The 19,628-nt window shown below is 46.4% G+C and overlaps 1 protein-coding gene across 3 annotated transcripts in view; it reads right to left on the reverse strand.

The window, feature by feature from the left end:
- mpp7a (MAGUK p55 scaffold protein 7a) overlaps positions 1 to 19,628 on the reverse strand; it is an 87,523-nt gene that overhangs the window by 56,232 nt on the left and 11,663 nt on the right. For 2 of the 3 annotated variants that reach the window (XM_049006123.1, XM_049006125.1), the window contains exon 2: positions 1,159 to 1,334. In XM_049006123.1, the coding sequence (XP_048862080.1) occupies positions 1,159 to 1,195 (37 nt within the window). In that variant the 5' untranslated portion in view covers positions 1,196 to 1,334. Of the gene's footprint in view, positions 1 to 1,158; positions 1,335 to 10,036; positions 10,055 to 19,628 lie in introns of those variants that run through there. The other variant, XM_049006124.1, reaches the window with a different exon arrangement.

Below are 19,628 nucleotides of genomic sequence, written 5' to 3' on the forward strand. Positions count from 1 at the left end.
CGCCACACATGACAATAATGGTAAGTGATGGTCTGGTTTTCCACTTTGTCCGCACGAATTTCCACCACGAACGCGTACGCATTGTCAAAGTCAGCCCCAAAGACGAACACACTCTTTATCCATCACTTTTTCCCCTATGCTCCCCCACCCCCCAATCCCAATGCAACAACCCCCCGCCCCCCCCTTCCTCTCCCGTGTCTCTCACACACGCACCCTTCAACGTTCCTCATTCTCGAGGTCAGGTTTGGTTAGGGGAGATGGCTTCAGAAACACTTGCACAGAATGGGGCTTGGGTATAATTGAATTCAATCTTGCCCCCCCGCCTAGCACAAAGGCGAAAAACCCAACATGTTCACCCTACAGACATCTGTGCTGCTGGGGGGGGGGGGGGGGGTGCTCCTGGAGTAGGCATGCAAACCTGTGGTGGATGGCGATGAGATACCTTTCAGTGACATACTGTCCACAGGTCGCTCCCCTCCAGCCCACTGCAGTCACATGACCTGAACAGTCCCACTGCACCCCACGCCAGTCACATGACCTGAACGGTCTGCTTTATCTATCAATACCGTCCCTTCACGCATCTCTAAGCCGGTCAGAAATCCATGCCGAGGTGTTACTTAAAGCCGTAAAATGTTCTGTGAAAAAGATCACAAATGATTTAGGCAGATACCTCGAGGCAGACATAGACGCAGCTTAGAAGCCCGGCTCTGAGCTCGACGACCCATATTAAGAGCTTTTCCATTGTAGTTCATAAACAACCCAATATTTAGTGGTGAATCGCTCATCCTCCCTCAAATCGCTCTCGAAGCGACACCGATGGGGTGGCGACTCTGTGTGTTCTTCCCTTAAACACCAAGACTGAAACATGGTGGGATTGGCTTGGAATGCTGGGCGGTAACCCGCATGAAGAGCTTAGCAACTGCACAGAACTGTGAGGAGAACATGGCGGGGTACGCTAACGAGCAGGTCAAAGGGCAAACAAGTTTATTGTGGCAGTTTGGTCGAGGGCAGAGACAAATCACACAGTCCAGAGCTGCTTGTGGTGTGTGTGGGACTATGGCTGGTGCTATGTTGGCTGTGATTAAATTCTCATCTGCTCCCTGGGGTGATAGGTAACAACAATGCAGTGATGCACTGTCCCTGCGACGGCGCCCGCACCTGTGTCGTTTCCGGAGTTGGTGGACAGGGCCGGCATGGTTCCGGTCTGAGGTGTGGAGCACAGGGGGCGGACGCAGAGTCACACGGCCACGACGCAGAGATCGGACAAGGCGACACCTCTGCACCGTGCGGGATCAGGCGTCTCCGTGGCGACTTATGCCATCAACAGCAGCTGCCTGTAAATGGAGGAGGAGGAGAAAGAAACTGTAAAAACATGGATGGAGAACAACTGTTTTAGATGGACACAACCTCAAGAGAAACAGCAGCACAGATTTGCACCATTTGTTTTTGACGTTTTTTTTTTTTTTTTTTTTTTTTAAATGAAAGATTGTGCCTGAAAGCTTTAACTGTCAGGATACCATGAATAAACTTTAATGTCAAACTTCTGAACAGAGCAGGTAAACCTTCATAAAAGGTGCCATTTGAGGGAGTTTTTACAATAAGGGGTGGGTACTGGGGACAGAATCTGCCACAAAGGGCGGCTCAGGGTCAAAAGACCACCAGCATGTTGCAGACACACCAAGATTTCTTAGTTTGTCTGACATCAGAAATATTAGAAAAAAAATGTAAAAAAAGAAAAACCAATGGTAGTAAGAAGAAAAATCACATGAAATATAAAAGAATTGGTAAAAAAAAGAAAGAAAATAAATCAAGTCCATCCTGCATTATACTGATAACAGGTCAGTGTGTATCGGGTGACAGGGTGATGTGTCCAAGAGCACGCTAACTGCTGACCCCTCCTGCGTAGCATGAGGTTCAGGGCAATATAACACGGGGTGTGGGAGGGGGGGCTCATGTGCTGCAGATAATTGAAAGGAGATTCCCAGAGCAGGACGGTGATGTGCAACACAAGAGCTGGTCTCCAACGCCGTTTCCAGACAGAGAAAGGGGCTGGATGTGGAGATGGATATATACATGCGCACACACACGTGCACACGTGCACACACACACACACGTGCACACACGCACACACACGCACACACACGCGCGCACACGCACACGCACGCACACACGCACGCACACACGCACGCACACACACACGCACACACACACGTGCAAACGGACTGGGGCCACGAACACATCAGAGATGTGACCTTTAACTCATGAACTGCAGTTGAACCCAGCAGGTGGTGCTACCGTGCTTGGGTCACCCCCCCCCACCCCCTACCCCCCCCCCACAGAGCCAGCCGGCGGCTGTGATAGGGGAGCGTTTACAGGCCCACTGCAAGCCAAGAACAATACGGAGGGCCCTAACCCAGCATGCACTGCGGCGAGCTGCCGCTCAGCGCCACGTGCTAAGCACCACAATGCCTCTCAGTGCGTATTTCCACCCCATGAAAGAAAAAGCCCCCAATTTCCCACTGAGGAAACGCACAACAGAGAATGAATCACAGAAATGTCTTCACAGCATTCCCAGCGCCTCCTGTGGTCAGTGAGTCCTGAGTGGACTTGGCTCCGGTCATTGATGGTTCCCAGTACACAGTGTTTTGTGGCTGCGAGATTCCGCTTTAGCCATATGCTCTGACACCCCCCCACCCCTCCCAGCAGACATGTTCATTAAACCCCCTCCCCAGCATCAAAACCCCTGTGACCGATCAAAGCCCCACACCTGCCTCCACTCCTCAACAAAATGTGGACAACTTTAAAAACATTCAAATTCAACCACACTCCAGATTTATCTGTTTCAAAGGAATATTAGTTACAAAGGCTTGTATGACAGTTCTGTCGGGCCGCTGCTACATCCTAAGAACAGGTGCAGGCCGAGTGCAAACAGCACCACAGCGCCCCCATATGAGAAGGTGACATGATATGCTGCCCCCTGGCTGCCAGACAAATGTTAGTACTCCAGGGATAAAGTGTCAGACAGGTCAATCAGAATGAAGGATCAGAGAAGGAAATTAGAAAGATAAATGAACAAGTGGTTCAGTGAGAAGGTAGAAGGCGCCACGAAGAAGGTGGAAACACAGAGACAGGACCTGCAGGCTGCATGTCTGCTTAAACCGTTCAGGAATTTGGAGATGATTATGCACAAGAGAGACGTAAACACACACACACACACACACACGCACGCCACAGCAAAGCATGTGGGCAGAGGTGGGGGGGCGCTTTCGCCACAGCGATCACAGGATTGGATCCGATGGAAAGCCGGCCAGAAGGGACTGTCGGATAGCTTCGGAATCGTCCCTGTCTCCAGTCTATCTTTTTCCGTCCTGAGCTTACGGGGGCCGCGAAGCGTGCCGCGGGATCAAGCGTGACAGGGATGTTTACGACTCTCAAAAGGCCTGTAACAGTGAGCCCTGGAGGGGGGCTGTTGGGAGGGAAAGGGTCATCATTCTCATGATCCATCTTTCTTCTTAAACCACGGTGTCTCAAGTGGGGCAGAGTAAAGAGGGGGGAAAAATGACTGAAATGAAAAGAATGCTCAAGTTTCCACCGAGTAATTGTCACTCAGATGCTCGTGGTGATGGCTCCACCTAGTGGACAGGCAAGACATTGCAGTCACCCCCCCCCCCCCCCACCCAAGTCCCTCTGCAGAGACAAATGGTCTCTTCATTCTGGCCAGTTGAAGAGAAACAGCTGGAAGAGGCAGGACTGGATTTGGGGGGGGGGGGAGGAGGTGGCAACAAAAGGAATTATATTTTCCCTCAAAGTTAGGCCAGCAGCACATGGTCAGACCATGCTGGTCATATATAAAAAAAACAAGTCCCAATATCACCTTAGAAAAACCAGCAAGAGGCTGCCCAAGCTAAAACAGAGCAGGCAGCGACTGTCAGGGGGAAAATAAAGGGCTAAGCTGCACAAGGAGCGAGGGGAAAATGGGAGTGGCCAAATCTGAAGGGGGTGGGGTTTCCACACCTTAGGTGTACCTGGGAACGATCTGTAAAAGCCCAACAGCAGTACAGCTCAGGGCTTCATTATTATTTTTGATCAGAAATCATGAAGTTGCTTTAGTGAATGTGCAGCTGTATTAACTGGGAGACAGGGGTTGATCTATGATGCTCTAGTTACACAGCATAAAAAATGAAAAATTAATCACAAAACACAGAGCGATAGCCACTAATTAAGTCAATGTGGCTGAGTAAAATCTAAAACGTGGTACTCTATGCTTTCCTACTCAGCTACGCTCAAATTTAAAGGTTTAGCAACACACCTGGTTGCTAATTCACGGAAACAAGCCTAGTGCTTGTACACACTGCCCCCTGGTGGACAGTGTACATGAGCACAACTCACACGGTTAAACAGAACCAATGGATGCTCGCACTTATTTCTACATTTCACAGCAGTCAAAGAGTGGCCCAGGTGCAAGGACACAGGGATGTCGCGCCTTAAGTTGGCTGTGCGGCTCGAAAGGGCAGCAGCATCCCATTTTCACACATGCACGCTGCCACCATTAAGCTCATGTGGCAACAGGGAGCACGTGCAGTCAGCCAAAGAGCCCCGGTCAGATATTCATGCTGCAGCGCTGGCAGCACCCGGGAGCTGGAACTGGGTCAAGTCTGAGAGTCAGGGGGTCATGTGACATGGGAAGGGGGTGGGGCATTCACAACAGCTAGATGTGCCCCCTGAAGCCCTTGCATGAGATGTTCATTATCATTATCATCATCATCATCATCATCATCCCTCCCATCATCCTCTGCTTGATTTTGCACCCAAACATTTCCACCCTCGACACTCTGATGACATACCTTGAGGCGGGTCAATAAGACGGCGGCTGAGTTATAGCACGCCATTGGCAGCGTATCACGCTCCAGAGTGCATTTACAGGCCTCGAGTTGCTGCTCCCGGTGGCCAGTAATGACAACAATGTCTGCCTACAAGAGACTCCTAACAGATCCGTCATTAGCTCTGTGTTTAACACATGCCTTCCCCCTAGTCCCAGGAATGCTCCCTAACTCCTGGATATACATGCATTCTGATTTGCGTCAATTAATCACACGAACGTACAATCAGAGGGAATAAACATCAGATCCAGGGTGGGAAATTGTCAGATTACTCAGCCAATCCCGATAGCTCTGGCAGCTGAGCTTTTGTGGAAAACACAGTATTGAATAAAAGGCTTCTTCCGTGCCACCTCCACCCTCCCCTTGCCCACACCCCTTTTGCCGGTTACCAAAAAAAACACCACCCCACCACCTTGGCACACCACCACAACTGACGGATTAAGGGCGGCTTACGTGGCAATGCCAAAAGCCTGCTGTTAAAACTTGTTAAGCGACACAGGACTCGCTGCTCCTAAATAAATCTGCGGGTCTACTTTTGGATTACACCCTGGGCCCAGCGCGAGGACGGGAGGCACCAGACCCCTCCAGATCAGAGCAAAAGGTAGAGCAACCATAGGAACCACAAGGGTTGTACAGTATAACGTCTAGTGGCACTAACCACAGCACTCTGATGTCCAAGAGTGATCTGAGAAAGGGGTGTGGCTTGACAACTCAACAGGTACTAGCGGAAAAAGAAATCAGAGAGGCAGGGTGGTGGACAGGAAGACCCAGACGAGAAAGGTGACTGCAGCCCAAACAGGCATCACTGCGGTGATACACCTTCAGGTCAATTTCCACATTGCAGACCTCACCATTCCCTGGGAGCAAAGTCATTCTTTCATTTACATTTTACATATTTTGCAGATGCTTTTATTCAAAGTTTTTTTTTTTTTTTAAGAAAGCAGGGTCAGAAAGTGCCTGGAGCAAGTTAAGGGCTTTGCCAATGGTGAGATCACTCTGCTGACCCCGGGATTTAAACCAACGACCTGCTGATCACAGCCTCATGACCAGTGGAGCCACACACCATCAGAATTTGCGTAAAAAGGATTCATTACACACTCAAATCATCAATCCATCTTCTAAAAGCATATTCTTATCAGAGTCATAGAGGATCTGGGGATTATCCCAGGCAGCACAGGGCACAAGGCTGGGCATCACACTGGATGCGATGCCTCAGCTCTGAATTAAATAAATGATTACTGCAAATTCCAGAACAGGGAACTGGATATGCAGCATCACGCTACCAGGAGCCCTGCTGACCTCCAGTGATACGTCACTTATTAATATCTACCAGCCATCTGATGTGATCCAACTCACCAGCGCACTTCACCTTCAAGAATTTCATACCGGCATTCACCCATAAGACAGGTTTTAATGAAACTTAGAGGACTAAAAATAGCAGGAAATTCTCCGTGGTGCCACTCCATGACATCACCACATATTTCAAGAATCCATCAATGCATAAAATACATTTGTTTTTAAACATTTAGCCAAGTCTTATTCACAGTGACTTCTTGCCTATCTAGATGATTAACTTGAATTATTGTGTTAAAATGTTTAACTGATGTCCAAGGAAACCACACAGATGGGACTCAACCCAACAACCTTGAGATCAGGAGTCAACACCCTCTTAACCGATGCACCACATGCTGCCTCACCTCTTGTCTCACACATTTTAATAAACGGAGGCCGCGAGTTGACCCTCTACAGTGGCGGGTGATATATGACATAAGACAATAAAACCTAAAACACACAATGACTCACTCACACGAGTCCTTAATAAAAAGAAGGAAGCGGGGAAAGTCGACCACAAGCCACAAGACAAGACGTTTTAAAATAACAAACCAACAGTAATAATGCTCACAACATGAAAACAAACCACTTTTAGTCAATGGAGAAACATTTATTCGATTTCCGGCAGTCAAAGTTTCAAACAGGACAAAGCCACAACAAGCTGGTGGTCGGGACTGTTTGGGCTGAAGCTAATCTAATCCAGTATGCAGTACCGACATTCCCTTTCCAGCATGTTCCGGCAAGGACTTAAAAATAAATTAAACACGTTCCTGCTTGTGGCTGTTTAACTGTACATGATCATAAAACGACATGGCATAGAACAAGCACATGGGGGGGAGGGGGTGCTGACAATCCCAAGTGGGTGAGGGATGAATCCCAGATCGCTCAGCATGTCTCTGCCAAGCTGCCATCTGCTCTAGTGTGAAGAACGTCTCACTGCTGTTAGTGTTGGGGGGGGAGGGGGGGGGTTGACAAAATAAGGTCATATGTGCCCCATAGTCCCAATACACTGGGGGGGGCAACAATTCTGAACTATGTGGCATAAACTTCCAAGTGCTAGGTTTTGCACAACACAAGAGACCTGGTGTGCATTACTCACATATTCATTAAGGAACCAACACTATGACACCAGAAGGCAGGCTGATGGTTTATTAAACAGATCAGCCGTTTTCAAAACTGAAAGTCAGAGGTCAAATGTCAGTGTGTGAAGGCCGTGGTGCACATTCTATTGAGTGTAGCATGACATGCCATGTCCTTCTACATCATCATCACAGAGATACTGACTCATCAGCATTTAAACAAAGCGGTCACATTAGACCCAGCTCCTAGTCACTGCTACAATTACTCGATGTAGTAATCGTTTCTATTTTTATTTTACTAAAATTTCCTTTATGATTTTTAAAGTGGTCTAGGGCTGCCGCGTTTGGTCGATGACGTCGACACTGAAAATGTGTCAACATAAATATTTTAAATCAACACATCTTTTTTTTAATTATATTTCTTGTACGCGGTGCAAAGTTTCGATGGCACACCACAACGCACTGTGTATGAGCAACTAAAGAGAAAACACACTGGCGTAATTTGGGATGATGGGCCGTCAGAGTAGGCAAAGCCACTGTAAGTGCTGTCTATTCATGATCATTATATTACCATTAGTATGGAGGGATTTTTAATTTCTATTTTCCCAGTAGCTGCTAAATACATTCATTATTAAAGTAATAAAAGTTGTCTGCCTGCTATCTTAGAATTTCCTTCGAGAAAGAGTTTAGGCTAGAATCTGGGCTTATTCTATGTTGACTGACGGTGCCAGTGTGTGTGTGTTTGTGTTCGGGGGGAATGTCGTGATCAGTGTTGTTAGACAATAAATAAAAAGTAAATAAATACTACATTACAAAAAAAAAAAAGTCAGACTTTAAACTGCAGAACGTACCTCACACCACCAACAGCTTATAACCCTGTTTATCCACAATATCTTCTCTTTTAAAGGATGTTGTGCCTGCTGATCCGTCCCTTTCCTAACCACCACTTTAATGCTTATCGCTTCCATGATTTACCAAAATAGTCGCATGTGGCTTCCACCGCTAACTGAGTTCAATATGCAAAAGGATACAGCAAACGTATAGAGTACACTCACTTTTGGGCATCACAAAATGTCTCTCATTAATATTTTAGGCGCACTACTAATCTGCTTATCTAATTGTGGATGTAACAGAGTGCCGAAAAGCCAGCATCTGTTATCAAAAGCCCTGCAATGACATACAGTTTACTGACGTCAAAATAATAATTAATAATTAACTTAAATGAAACTGACGATTATTGGATTTTCCATCCATCCATTTTCCAAACCGTTTATCCTACTGGGTCGCGGGGGGTCCGGAGCCTATCCCGGAAGCAATGGGAACAAGGCAGGGAACAACCCAGGATGGGGGGCCAGCCCATCACAGGGCGCACACACACCATTCACTCACACATGCACACCCATGGGCATTTTTAGCAATGATTATTGGATTTTCTGGAGCAAAATTAATCACTTAGATTAATCGACCAATCAACAAAATATAATAAAGATTAATCGATAGAAAATAGTCATTAGCGGTGGCCCTACTCAAATTCAAATCTTAACCCAATTTAAACCTCACTTAATGGAAATTTCATCAGGGGTTTGGTGTGAACGGTTGCAATGGGTGCACCAGTAACCCAGATTTTTTTGCTTTGCAGCAATCCTGCGTCTGTGCATGTCGACACGTGCGTCCGATGTCCTTCCAGCTGGTGGCAGCATGGACTTTCACAGATCAGCGGTCAATGACGAAAGAGTAGAGGAAGATCAGTTGTTGTATTACTAATACTTGGGGTGAGCCACTGTGAGGAGGGTCAGGGGAACCTGCATATATACATTTTTCATACTGTCCAGACATACCACAGTAGACGGCATTTTAAAAAGCAGCACTATTCCAGCATTTTTAAATCTTGGAGATAAAAGTCGGTGAGCAGGGGGAGGGGGGGGTCGTCATAAGGATATCAAAATACAACAGTATGGTGAACTACCAATACTGTCCAAGCATAGACTAATAACACATCTGTGTCCACGACTAAATGTGGTATGAACACAAGCTGCTGCATGTACAACTGCAGTAAAGTGTAGTCGTACCCCTAACCATAGCACTAATCTGAAGTAAGCCTAACCCTAAAGGTAACCATAATCCAAGATCTAAACCTTAAGTCAGCCCTAACCCTGAAGAGTAAAAATGAGGTGACCAGAGGGAGGATGGAGGTGACAGTAATGACTATCAAGCACTTGGCTGCAATTCCATAGTGGGGTGACATTGGTGGGCCAGATTTTCACATTGTGGGCTGGACAGAACAGTCCCGCAGGCCAGTGCTTTGAGACCCCTAACAGAGCATCTGTGATTCAGAGAGAGAGAGAGGAACCAGAAGCCATCTGCTGCTTAACAGCATCAAACCACTAGGTGGGGCCAACTCAACATGAACGCTTCAACATTCGACATAGCAAAGGCACGAGAGGAGACAAGCTGTTCCTGAAGTAAGAGCCAGGAGTTTGTTGAGCCGGACGTGAGTGCACCCTCAGCCCAACCCGCCCCCATTCACAGCGTAATCACAGAATCTTTGGCCCGTTTCCAGGGTGACAGCACAGGTGCAACACAGCAATTCCTCACTGAAGGTGGCAGGAGCTCCAGACCTGCGCGGCAGGACCTGTCACACCGACAAGGCGACTCAGTGACTTCACCCCGGATCAGACCCCGCCCCCTCTCCAAATTTTTGTTATTCAAAGCAATCTGGGATTCAGGGCAAATGAAGGGACTCACCACTATTGCTGGGTCTTTGACAGAAGAAGGACACAGCCATATTCCACAGCTGACCACGACAATGGAAATGCTATTTAATAAAACTGCAAGGCCACACCTTTTCCTGGGGAGGAGGAACCGATGCAGAATCATTCAGTGTTATAAGGACAGTTTGTTCGGCAGAAAATACCCCGGACCCGCCCGTGAAAAGGTCCTGCCACACAGCCGCGAGGAATGTCACATTAATTTGGAAAGGATTTAATGCTAAACTGCCCTGGGGGAGATTAATTTTAGCCCTGTACCCTCCCCCAGCCCCATAACCAGTGTTCACCTTCAGCTCTCTACTGGCCCTAATGGGGAAGTGGAACGATCTGTCTGTGTTTTGTCCGCTTCACAAACCCCTACCCTCCCACCCTCGAAACAGATAGCGCCCTTGGCCACTGATGACGAACACCTTGTTGCTGGGTAACATGAGAACCCCACCCAGAGGCTCTTCCTCTATTTCCGCAAAAAAAAAAAAAAAAAAGAAAACAATAATTTCATCCTATTACACAGCAGTGTGGCTTTAGATAGAGCCAAATGAAGTGCCCTTATAACCACCACCCCCTCATCCCCCATCCCCGCAGTCAATTTCCACTACACTGCTTAACTGGGTTGTATCAAAGCCTTCTGAGTGGGACACAGTCAGGATCGACCCGGTCTAAAACCACATCAGGGAAGAGCTGCAGAACCAGATTCATTCGTGAAATTCCATCTTAGAGGAGAGCTTTGGTTTATGCTGAACTGACCATGAGTCTGGGCCAGAGATGTCACACACCAACCCACTACAGCTCTTACACACACGCACACACACACACGCACCAACTGGGTCACTGACCCAGAGCACTGAAATTCATCTCACCACTGGTCTTCCTGAAGAAAGGGGGGTGGTGATGAAGGCAATGACGATTAGGCTATAGGGCTGTGTGAGGGACTTGCTCCGGTCCGCATAGTCAGCAAACTCAGGTTAAACACAAACAGCTGCGTGGAACACAGCAAACCCCCCGTTCCGCAACCAGACTGGATCATTTTTCAACGGGCAGATGATGTTGCCACCTTCTTAGCTAACATAACGACACTCAACACATAGCAAGCTCAGTGCCCACCACACCTCTTGTCTCTTTAATCCCCGATCATCCCATTACCTAAACCCAGTGCTAGAATTTAGAACTTGGTGATCAGTGGTCATTGCTGACACACCACAACACAGTGCACAATAACGAAATGTGTCCTCTGCATTTAACCCATATGTCACATAGCAGGGGGCAGCTAATTCAGCGCCCGGGGAGCAGTGCTTGGGGGCGGTACCTTGTTTAGGGTATCCGAGTGGTGCCTTGCTGGTCGGGGATTCAAACCAGCAATCTTTCAATTACAAGTGCGCTTCTCAACTCATCACAAGAATAGGTCACTGTCTAGGGTGCCAGTGACGAAGGTTGTCTAGGGTTCAACTGCCACTGCCTGCACAAACGTTAACCTGGGACTCTCAGCTCAGGTCTGGTATCTCATCTCCAGAGGCAAGCACAACCAAGCTGTTAGGTCATGTTAATAAATAAAATAAAAAAACACTCTGATAACTGATACTCAAATATAGCCAGACATCTCGGACATCACAAAGCCAATTCAATCTTTGGGACACAAAATTAGTTATCGTTAAATTTGAACTAGACTATGCACTGCATACTTTTTTGCAGTTTCTCCACAAATCCAGTAAACACAAATCACTGTCCTAATCTTAGCTTTTACAGTAGGTAGCTTAGGCTGAGCTCCAGCTGGCAGTTAACGTGCATCAGAAAAGGTTACCCCTGTAGACGCTCAAGACGACTTCTGGAAGATGAAGTTATCCAGAACTTCCAACATAACACACAGGCCTAAACTGAAAATCAAGGAGAACTACTGTCTAGAGACAATCAAACTAAAGGTCAGACCATTTCATACAATGATTTGAGAAACATCAGGAACTAAAGAACCAAAAATCAGTCACTTGAAATTCCAACATAAGCGTGTGTGAGGCCATAAAGGAGGAAGGGACCTTTTCTTCCCCCTCTGTCAGTAACTGCTGTGTACAGTTTGTGCATTGACCTGCACAGGCCTGCAGAGAGGATCCATGTAGTGGTGAGGAACAAAGGCTCCTTCAATTAATTCCAAGTTCAAAAAAATTTAATTGGCGCTCAAACATAAGTTAGCATGAATAGGAATCAGTGCCCAAAACGAAACCTCCTCATTACTTTGTAACATGTTTCGCAAGCAAACTGCAATGGGGGCTGAAATAAGGTCTTGAGTTTTGAAGTACAACCAGAAAAGTTGTGCGATGGCCAAATAAGTTTCATCCCCAGACTCATTTAAATTTCTTTTGGTAGGGGTAGCAACTTCTAGTACAAGTCCCTTTTCTTGTTCTTGAAGAAGGAAGGGAAAAAAAGATCACTGTAAATTCCCTGCGATCTTACATCCATAAAGAAGCCCATTGTTCTCCCTGGTTACCGACAAAAAGGCAAAGTTATTTATTGTCGGGCTTCATCAACAGCACCAATCAGGAGACGGCAAACACAGAGCACAGAAAGGGAACTTCTCGATGTGTGCGAAGCCCTCGTCGTAAAGCTTCCCCTAAGATTGCCCTGATGTTAATACCCACCTTCAGTTCCTTATGCCAAGTCTTTTATTTTGATATTCCTTGGAGCCTTAAAAAAAAAAAAAAAAAAAAGATAACAAAAAAATGCAGAAAATACAACAGTGAGGTAGGCACATATAGGCATGTGACCTGAGGATGTTCACTAGTCTATTCTTTCTGGACTAAAATGTTATACTAATGAGGAAATTGGTTTTGCGTAGCACTGCCCCATGCCCACATTTTTGCTGGAAGAAAGAACAAGAGCAACACATTTGAGCAAAAACCAGTTCACCATAGTCACTGTGGGAATCACAACAATAGTCAGACTGATCTTGAACAACTGGAAATCTTTTAAAACCGCATGAAAGACTGAATGGATGCAATGATCAGAATAGCATCTTATAGAAAAATGTTGGGTCAGATAAATGATATGGGAGAAATAACCGGGTTATGGAGCGATGTTCAGCAAGCTGCTAAAGGCATATAGAGGTAATTAAATCTTAAGCCTTCCATATGGTGACTATTTCATTTTTTAATTCTATATTTAGTTTATTTCTGTTCTACATTTTTGAGTAATGTGCTGCTGGGAATTGTTCTGTGTTATGTGAAATGGCCGTTTGACTTTTGCTGCTGCACATGTGAAGTTTATAATGAATAAAAATTAGAATTACAATTAAAACTGATTTTTTTTTGTCACACTGCTGAAAGTCTTAAATGCAGCCTGCAGCATCACTGCCAGTCGGTACTGATCAACACACAAAGTTTGCAACTGCACTGCTAGAGGTTACAAATTCATGTTCAAAAATCAAAATCAAGATGGACAGACGCTTCATTGTCTAAGGAGGAGGTATGTGTGGAAATCATATGACATCAGAGTAGACATTAAGTCACCCCAAAATAACAATCCCCATGATATATTCCAGTGTAACCCTGTCAAAGCACCAAATCATGCAAACATTCATTCACAAACTCCCAGGGATACGCAGAGATACTGCAGCCAGTACAACATCGCTATATATCGGTGTTCCTTTCTCCATTCCAACCAAAAGCGTAGTGCTGCCCTGGTTACCTTAGACCTTTAACTGGGCGCAACGCTACTCCACAGTGTCAGCTCCCACTGGGATGACACAGGATAGGATCCTTTATGAGAAAACTCTGAAAGCAATTGGCGGAGCAAGGTGATCATGAATATATAATGAGAGCAGGTAGACAAAAGACGGCTTGTGAACAAACAGCCCGTAATGCTATAGCCTGGAAGTACTGGGCGTGGCACTTGGCAAGCCAGCAGAAGAAGGGCCAACGTGAAAATATAACTCGTGCCCCACTAATCGCAAAGCTTGAAAGGGGGTGTGGAAGCTGCCTTAGGACGAGCAGCTTTGTCCAAAGGAGAGCTCAGGATCCTGACAGAAGCTGCAGATATTAGCAAGCTGACAATACCACAGGGCTACAGGTAACAGACATACAGAGACTGCAGCAGTATCATGGCAATCTTGTGTGATCTTCAACATCCCTAGTGTCCAAGACACAAGAACAAGGGCCTAGACAAGACCTCCAAAACAAAGCAAGGCCCCACTGCCGGTCAAAAAGAAATGCATCGAACCAAATAATTGTGCTGCAGCCCCCGCTGCTCCCCCATTGGCCCTCCAGGAATGGCTTACCGAAGCCTTAGCCAGTCCGCTGTGCCAGATTCTCCCAGGAACTTCCAGCTAAATGAATTTCTCCCGGCTGTCGCCCAGAGGTTGACAGACACACACCAGTGGTAGCAGCTGAATAATAATGAGTCCCCACCCCCCACCTACCTCTACACTCATTCCCAGACACTAACAGTGGCTCCCAGCCAGGCCGGCCAGTCCACCACCCTTGCAGCCAAGCCTCTGATGTGGTAAACACAAAACACCTACGTGCTTCGGCATGCACTGGACACTGAGCAACCACACCCCATTTGCCCAAAGGTCAGTTATCTGCATCGTAACCAAGTGAGTTGCCCTCCGTACCAGCAAAATTCCGATCATCCGTCTACTTAGTGTGCTTTGCAGATAATGCAAAGATCACCCAGAAAATCCCAGACATTGAGTGGATCCTGTGGATGTGCGTTGCAGGATCAGAAAAGAGCTCTTCTACAAGCAATCGTTAGCACTCGGCATTATGGGAAACCACAAGATGACATCTATGATTTAAAAAAATTCATCCATTACCTTTACTTTGTGGAATTTTGCATGGATTAATAAGATTTAGGACAAAATTTTATCCAAAACTACATAAGTGTCCAAGAACTTCTAGGTAAATATACAGCCTGTCTACAGCTGGGCGTTTGCAAAATAGGAATGAACTACAAAAACAATGTAAGAAGCCTCATTCCAGAGCTCCGCGGATCAAATCTGGTTTCAGGAGGATTGAGGTTTGAAAGAAGAGATTCTGAATTCATTATTCTCATAAAAAGCTTCCTTGCCAAGAAGCGAGTGCTGAATAAGGGAGAACCATGAGTTATGGTTCTCGCAAGCTAAATATCCAAACAACACAGAAGATGGTAAATTTGACTGGAGTTAAGGTCAGTAGATGACTCCTCATTACCTTGTCAGTTCTGTTTTGGACTTGACATCCACCACAGCCAGAAGCCAGCAGACATCAAGACTGGATAGATATTAATGTTTCATGGATCATGCATTCTAAGTGAGTTGGCGCGACCAGCAGGCACAAGTGGTTGATCACCTGTGCTGCTGGCACGTAACAATCAAATCGGAGAGATGACCATAGCAAAGACCAGCAACTTGGTCACAGTTTGTAGCGGTGGGTGAACTTTACAAAAAAAAATAAAAAATCACATCACGTTCTTTTTAACACACAACCATCATCCACAATCTGAACTGCAATCCATTCATTTTCCAAACCGCTTATCCTACTGGGTCGCGGGGGGTCCGGAGCCTATCCCGGAAGCAATGGGCATGAGGCAGGGAACAACCCAGGATGGGGGGCCAGCCCATCGCAGGGCAAACTCACGCACCATTCACTCACACATGCACTCCTACGGGCAATTTAGCAAGTCCAATTAGCCTCAGCATGTTTTTGGACTGTGGGGGGAAACCGGAGTACCCGGACAAAACCCCACTACGACATGGGGAGAACATGCAAACTCTGCACACATGTGACCCAGGCGGAGACTCGAACCTGGGACCCAGAGGTCTGAATCAACAGTGCTAACCACTGCACCACCATGCCGCCCCCTGAACTGCAATCTTTCTTCCCAATTTTGAAACATACGGTCAAGAAAATCCAGGCAAGTCTAAGGACTAATCTGTTAGCGCAAACTTTACTTGTGTTAAGTAAAACACAATATTACACTAAAGACACTATTGTCAAAATGGCCATTAAAACCAGAGTTAAAAGCAATCATTAAATAACAAATCATTGTCACACTACTGACATCGAGTCCTGTTTTGGCATCAGCTGCTCGTCCACCATGCCGATAGCTCACACTGAATTACTTTTCGAATATGTCACACATGAAAGAGACCCTATGATAGAGACACACAATATAATTTGGCCAGGCAGCACAGCCATCTAGTAGGCCATTGAAGTTGAGCAGCCATCAAATTTTACGTGAAGTTTGGGAACATTCATGGAGGACATAAGTGTCTCTACGATTCACATGAAAAGTAGATGGTGGACATCTTCAAGATCAGACTGCACACCCCTAACAGTTCATAACATAAAACTTCCAACATAATTTTTCTAGCCATTATAGGAAATTAAGCCCCTTAAGAAATCCTTGGAGAGATACCAGAGATGTGCTACTACGTAGCATGGAAGGGGAAAAAAAAAAAAAAAAAAAAAAACTAAAAAGTTTGCAAATTGCACAAAAGCAAAATCGCAGTCTGTAATGTAGGGACAATGCTGAGACACCCTACATCCTCAAGTATGTCTCCGAGAACATGGTTCGCATGAGGGAAACAGAGGAATGCTTCAGCTGAGAAACAACTGAACAACAAAGCCCAGGTTCTCTTCGGTCATGTGTTCAGAATGCTGGTTTGCTGAAACGCACAATTAATGAGTTTCTGTGGGGCACTGCAGCACTAAGAAGTGCTGGAATGTGGACCCTGAGCACAAGACCCATGAAGACAGCGATATGAAGTATGCATTACGAGGGTTGCTGGCATCGTGGCCAGTGTAAACATTATCCTCGTGCCCTGTACAGTTTGGGATAAGCTCCAGGCCATCCTGCGACCTTGGCCAGTTCGAAGACTGATGGATCACAAGAGGCATTACTGACCTGACACGAAATTAAAAAACCCTACAAATAATTAGCCAACTAAAGTCAGCATGGATTTGCGCAGAAACAGTGGGGAGATGGGGAGGGGGGGGGATTTAATCCACCCTTAGGGCCTGAGCCTGAATCTCAGCCAAGATGGAACATGCACTCAGTGGAAAAATACATAAGAAAAACAGTAGGCGGGGATCAGTTTCTAAAATTAAAAGCAGGTTGATGTTATTTGTTGCAAGGTCCGTAAGCTTGGTTGGGGATGAGCATTTAGGAATCAAGCAGAAAATGATTCTTATTGGGGGGAATTAGACCCTAACACAGGAAGGACTGAAATTTCCACCCAGCATGTCTCAGGGACCAATTAACAAGAGGTGATGCAAGGGTGATGCTAACTCACTACTGCCATCATGATACACTTCCATGTGACCCTGGCTTTTGGTTTCTTCTCTTATTGAGTTTCCATGACGGCAGTAATAATGCACGTATGAAAGGTGTCATTTAACAACCCAGGTCAGTGGTCCAAAGGCATGCAGATTGCATGAATTAATCTCGAGGAACATCTAACAAAGGTCATAATGTTTAATTCATTTGGCTAAACCTTTTCATTTTGGCAAAAGACTTCCACTCATAGCCCCTGGTCAAGTACTTTGGTTACCTCAAGGACACAATCTTAGCGGGGGAAACCTGGCCCCGAAAAGCTACTATTTCATTGCTGGGGGTGTGGGGGGGATGGGGTAACCATCATGGAAGCCACGGTGTCCTTCGTTATGAAGGTGACAGCCCAAAGACCTCAGAACCTGTCAGAACAGGAAAGCCAGCAGGTTCGGGAGAGTTAATGCACAGTCTCTCTTTCATTAATTCTGGAGGGAAACGATGTTCTGGAACTGCGGCATTCCAAGAATGTGTGCAAGATCAAACGGGGGGGGGGGAGATTGAAATTAACTTGAAAACTTATGCTTTAGAAATCAAGTGAAAATTTCCCAGCTTCAGCAGTTTAACCAACCAGCTGGTGATAATCATGAGTACATGCACTGGGTAGTGGTGGGGGGGGCGGAGGAATTCAAGTCTCCCTTTCCAAGTTAACATTTTAACAAGCTGACAAACTTTTCACCTCTGCATGGCCCGATTTCATGGTTCCACCCTTCTGTTCGGAGGGGCTCCACAAAGACTGAATTAATGTCATATTTCGACGAAGGGAGAGGAGAAAATGAGGCCGCCTCCTTTGAAGGCTGAATGGGTGGGGGCCACCAGGGAGCGACGGGGCAGACTCTCATCTATCTGGCTTGACATCTATTCTGAGAGTCTACTTCGGTCAGGGCAGAGCAACCCTTAATCAAAACTTCACAGTAACGAACTGGCGTTGAGTGCTTCTGTAGAGGGTCGATGTCCTCAAAGCCCAGTTACTCTGACAGCCCTCCTTCAGAGTGGCGACACTGCAGTCAGGTAACAAAGGCAGGAATGTTTAAACACAAGCAGCTAGACAGTCACCACAGCCTCCCCACCTCGTCCATTAACCAAACATATCCGGTTACCATGTTTCTAGCTATCCAGTTTAACCGGCCAAGAAATTCAAGCTAACTACCGGAATCTATACTTAACTGGTACTGTCCCACCCAGGACTGCACACAGCCTCCCCTGAGATGAAGATCACCAGTCAGCACCTGCTGAATGGACTCAGATGCCAGCCAAACTAGCCCAGGGCAGCTGTTTCGCTGAAGCTCAAGAGGAGAAGTCAGACCGCCTCCAGTCAGAATAGAATCAGAGACCAAAAGAGCTTGGAGAGTCATAAAAAGTGCATGAAATAAACCAGCATCATAGGGTGTTCCTCCGATTTGATGTCACATCATAATATGCAGTCGTTTCATTTTTCTAAGCAATACAACTAGCCATTACTTGCTTCTCTGTGCACCACAGTTCGCACCTTTTACACAACCCCCACAAGCACCGTGCCAGCTAAACCACTCCACACCATCTTAGTGCGAATTTCAGGGACACAGAGGATTTTTAATCTTTTTTAAAAAAAAAAAAAAAAAAAAAAAACCCAGGTGAAACTTTTAATGGAATGATCAGAATCTTTTTCGGAAGCTGAATGCATCAATTAATAAGACAACCCGTTTTGAGAATTCCGAAATGAACACTGAAAGGAAATACGCATGCCATAAATTTTACACTAGCAAGGTAAGGTCAGAGTGTTACAAGACAAGAGGACAGAAGTTAAGGTCAAAATCAGGAACGAAGGAGGAAAAAGGCAGGCAGGTAGGGAGTAGTTTGACACAAGCGGGGGGGAGGCGCCACGTATCGGGCAGCAGAAACCAAAACAGCATCTGGTGCAGCACAGAGCACCCGAAGAAACATCGAGCTGCCAGATCTGTCAACTTGCTGTCGGTCAAGTGTCACTGGAATCAACGGGCACCCGGCTGAGACAGCCACATCTTGCTCGGAGGCCGAGCTCTGGAAGGAGATGCATGTTCTGCGCTCTGGGAGGTCGTCACTGTAAAAATTGGGGAGTTCTCAACATGAAGGGGCTCTCGAAACACTGCCCCGCTTGAAGCGCCGACTCCAACAGGTTCCCTGGGCATCCTACTGTCGAAAGCGGCATGCCTCAGAAGCCGAACTCCCTCCGCGTCTCCTGGCTGGCAACCAGCTGCCGCAAAGCGGTGAAAGGGAGGGGTTTAATTGAACACGGCCTGCCAAATCCTCAACGAGGGCTC

Source organism: Brienomyrus brachyistius, chromosome 1, assembly GCF_023856365.1.
Source record: "Brienomyrus brachyistius isolate T26 chromosome 1, BBRACH_0.4, whole genome shotgun sequence".
In the NCBI taxonomy this organism is placed as follows: Eukaryota; Metazoa; Chordata; class Actinopteri; order Osteoglossiformes; family Mormyridae; genus Brienomyrus; species Brienomyrus brachyistius.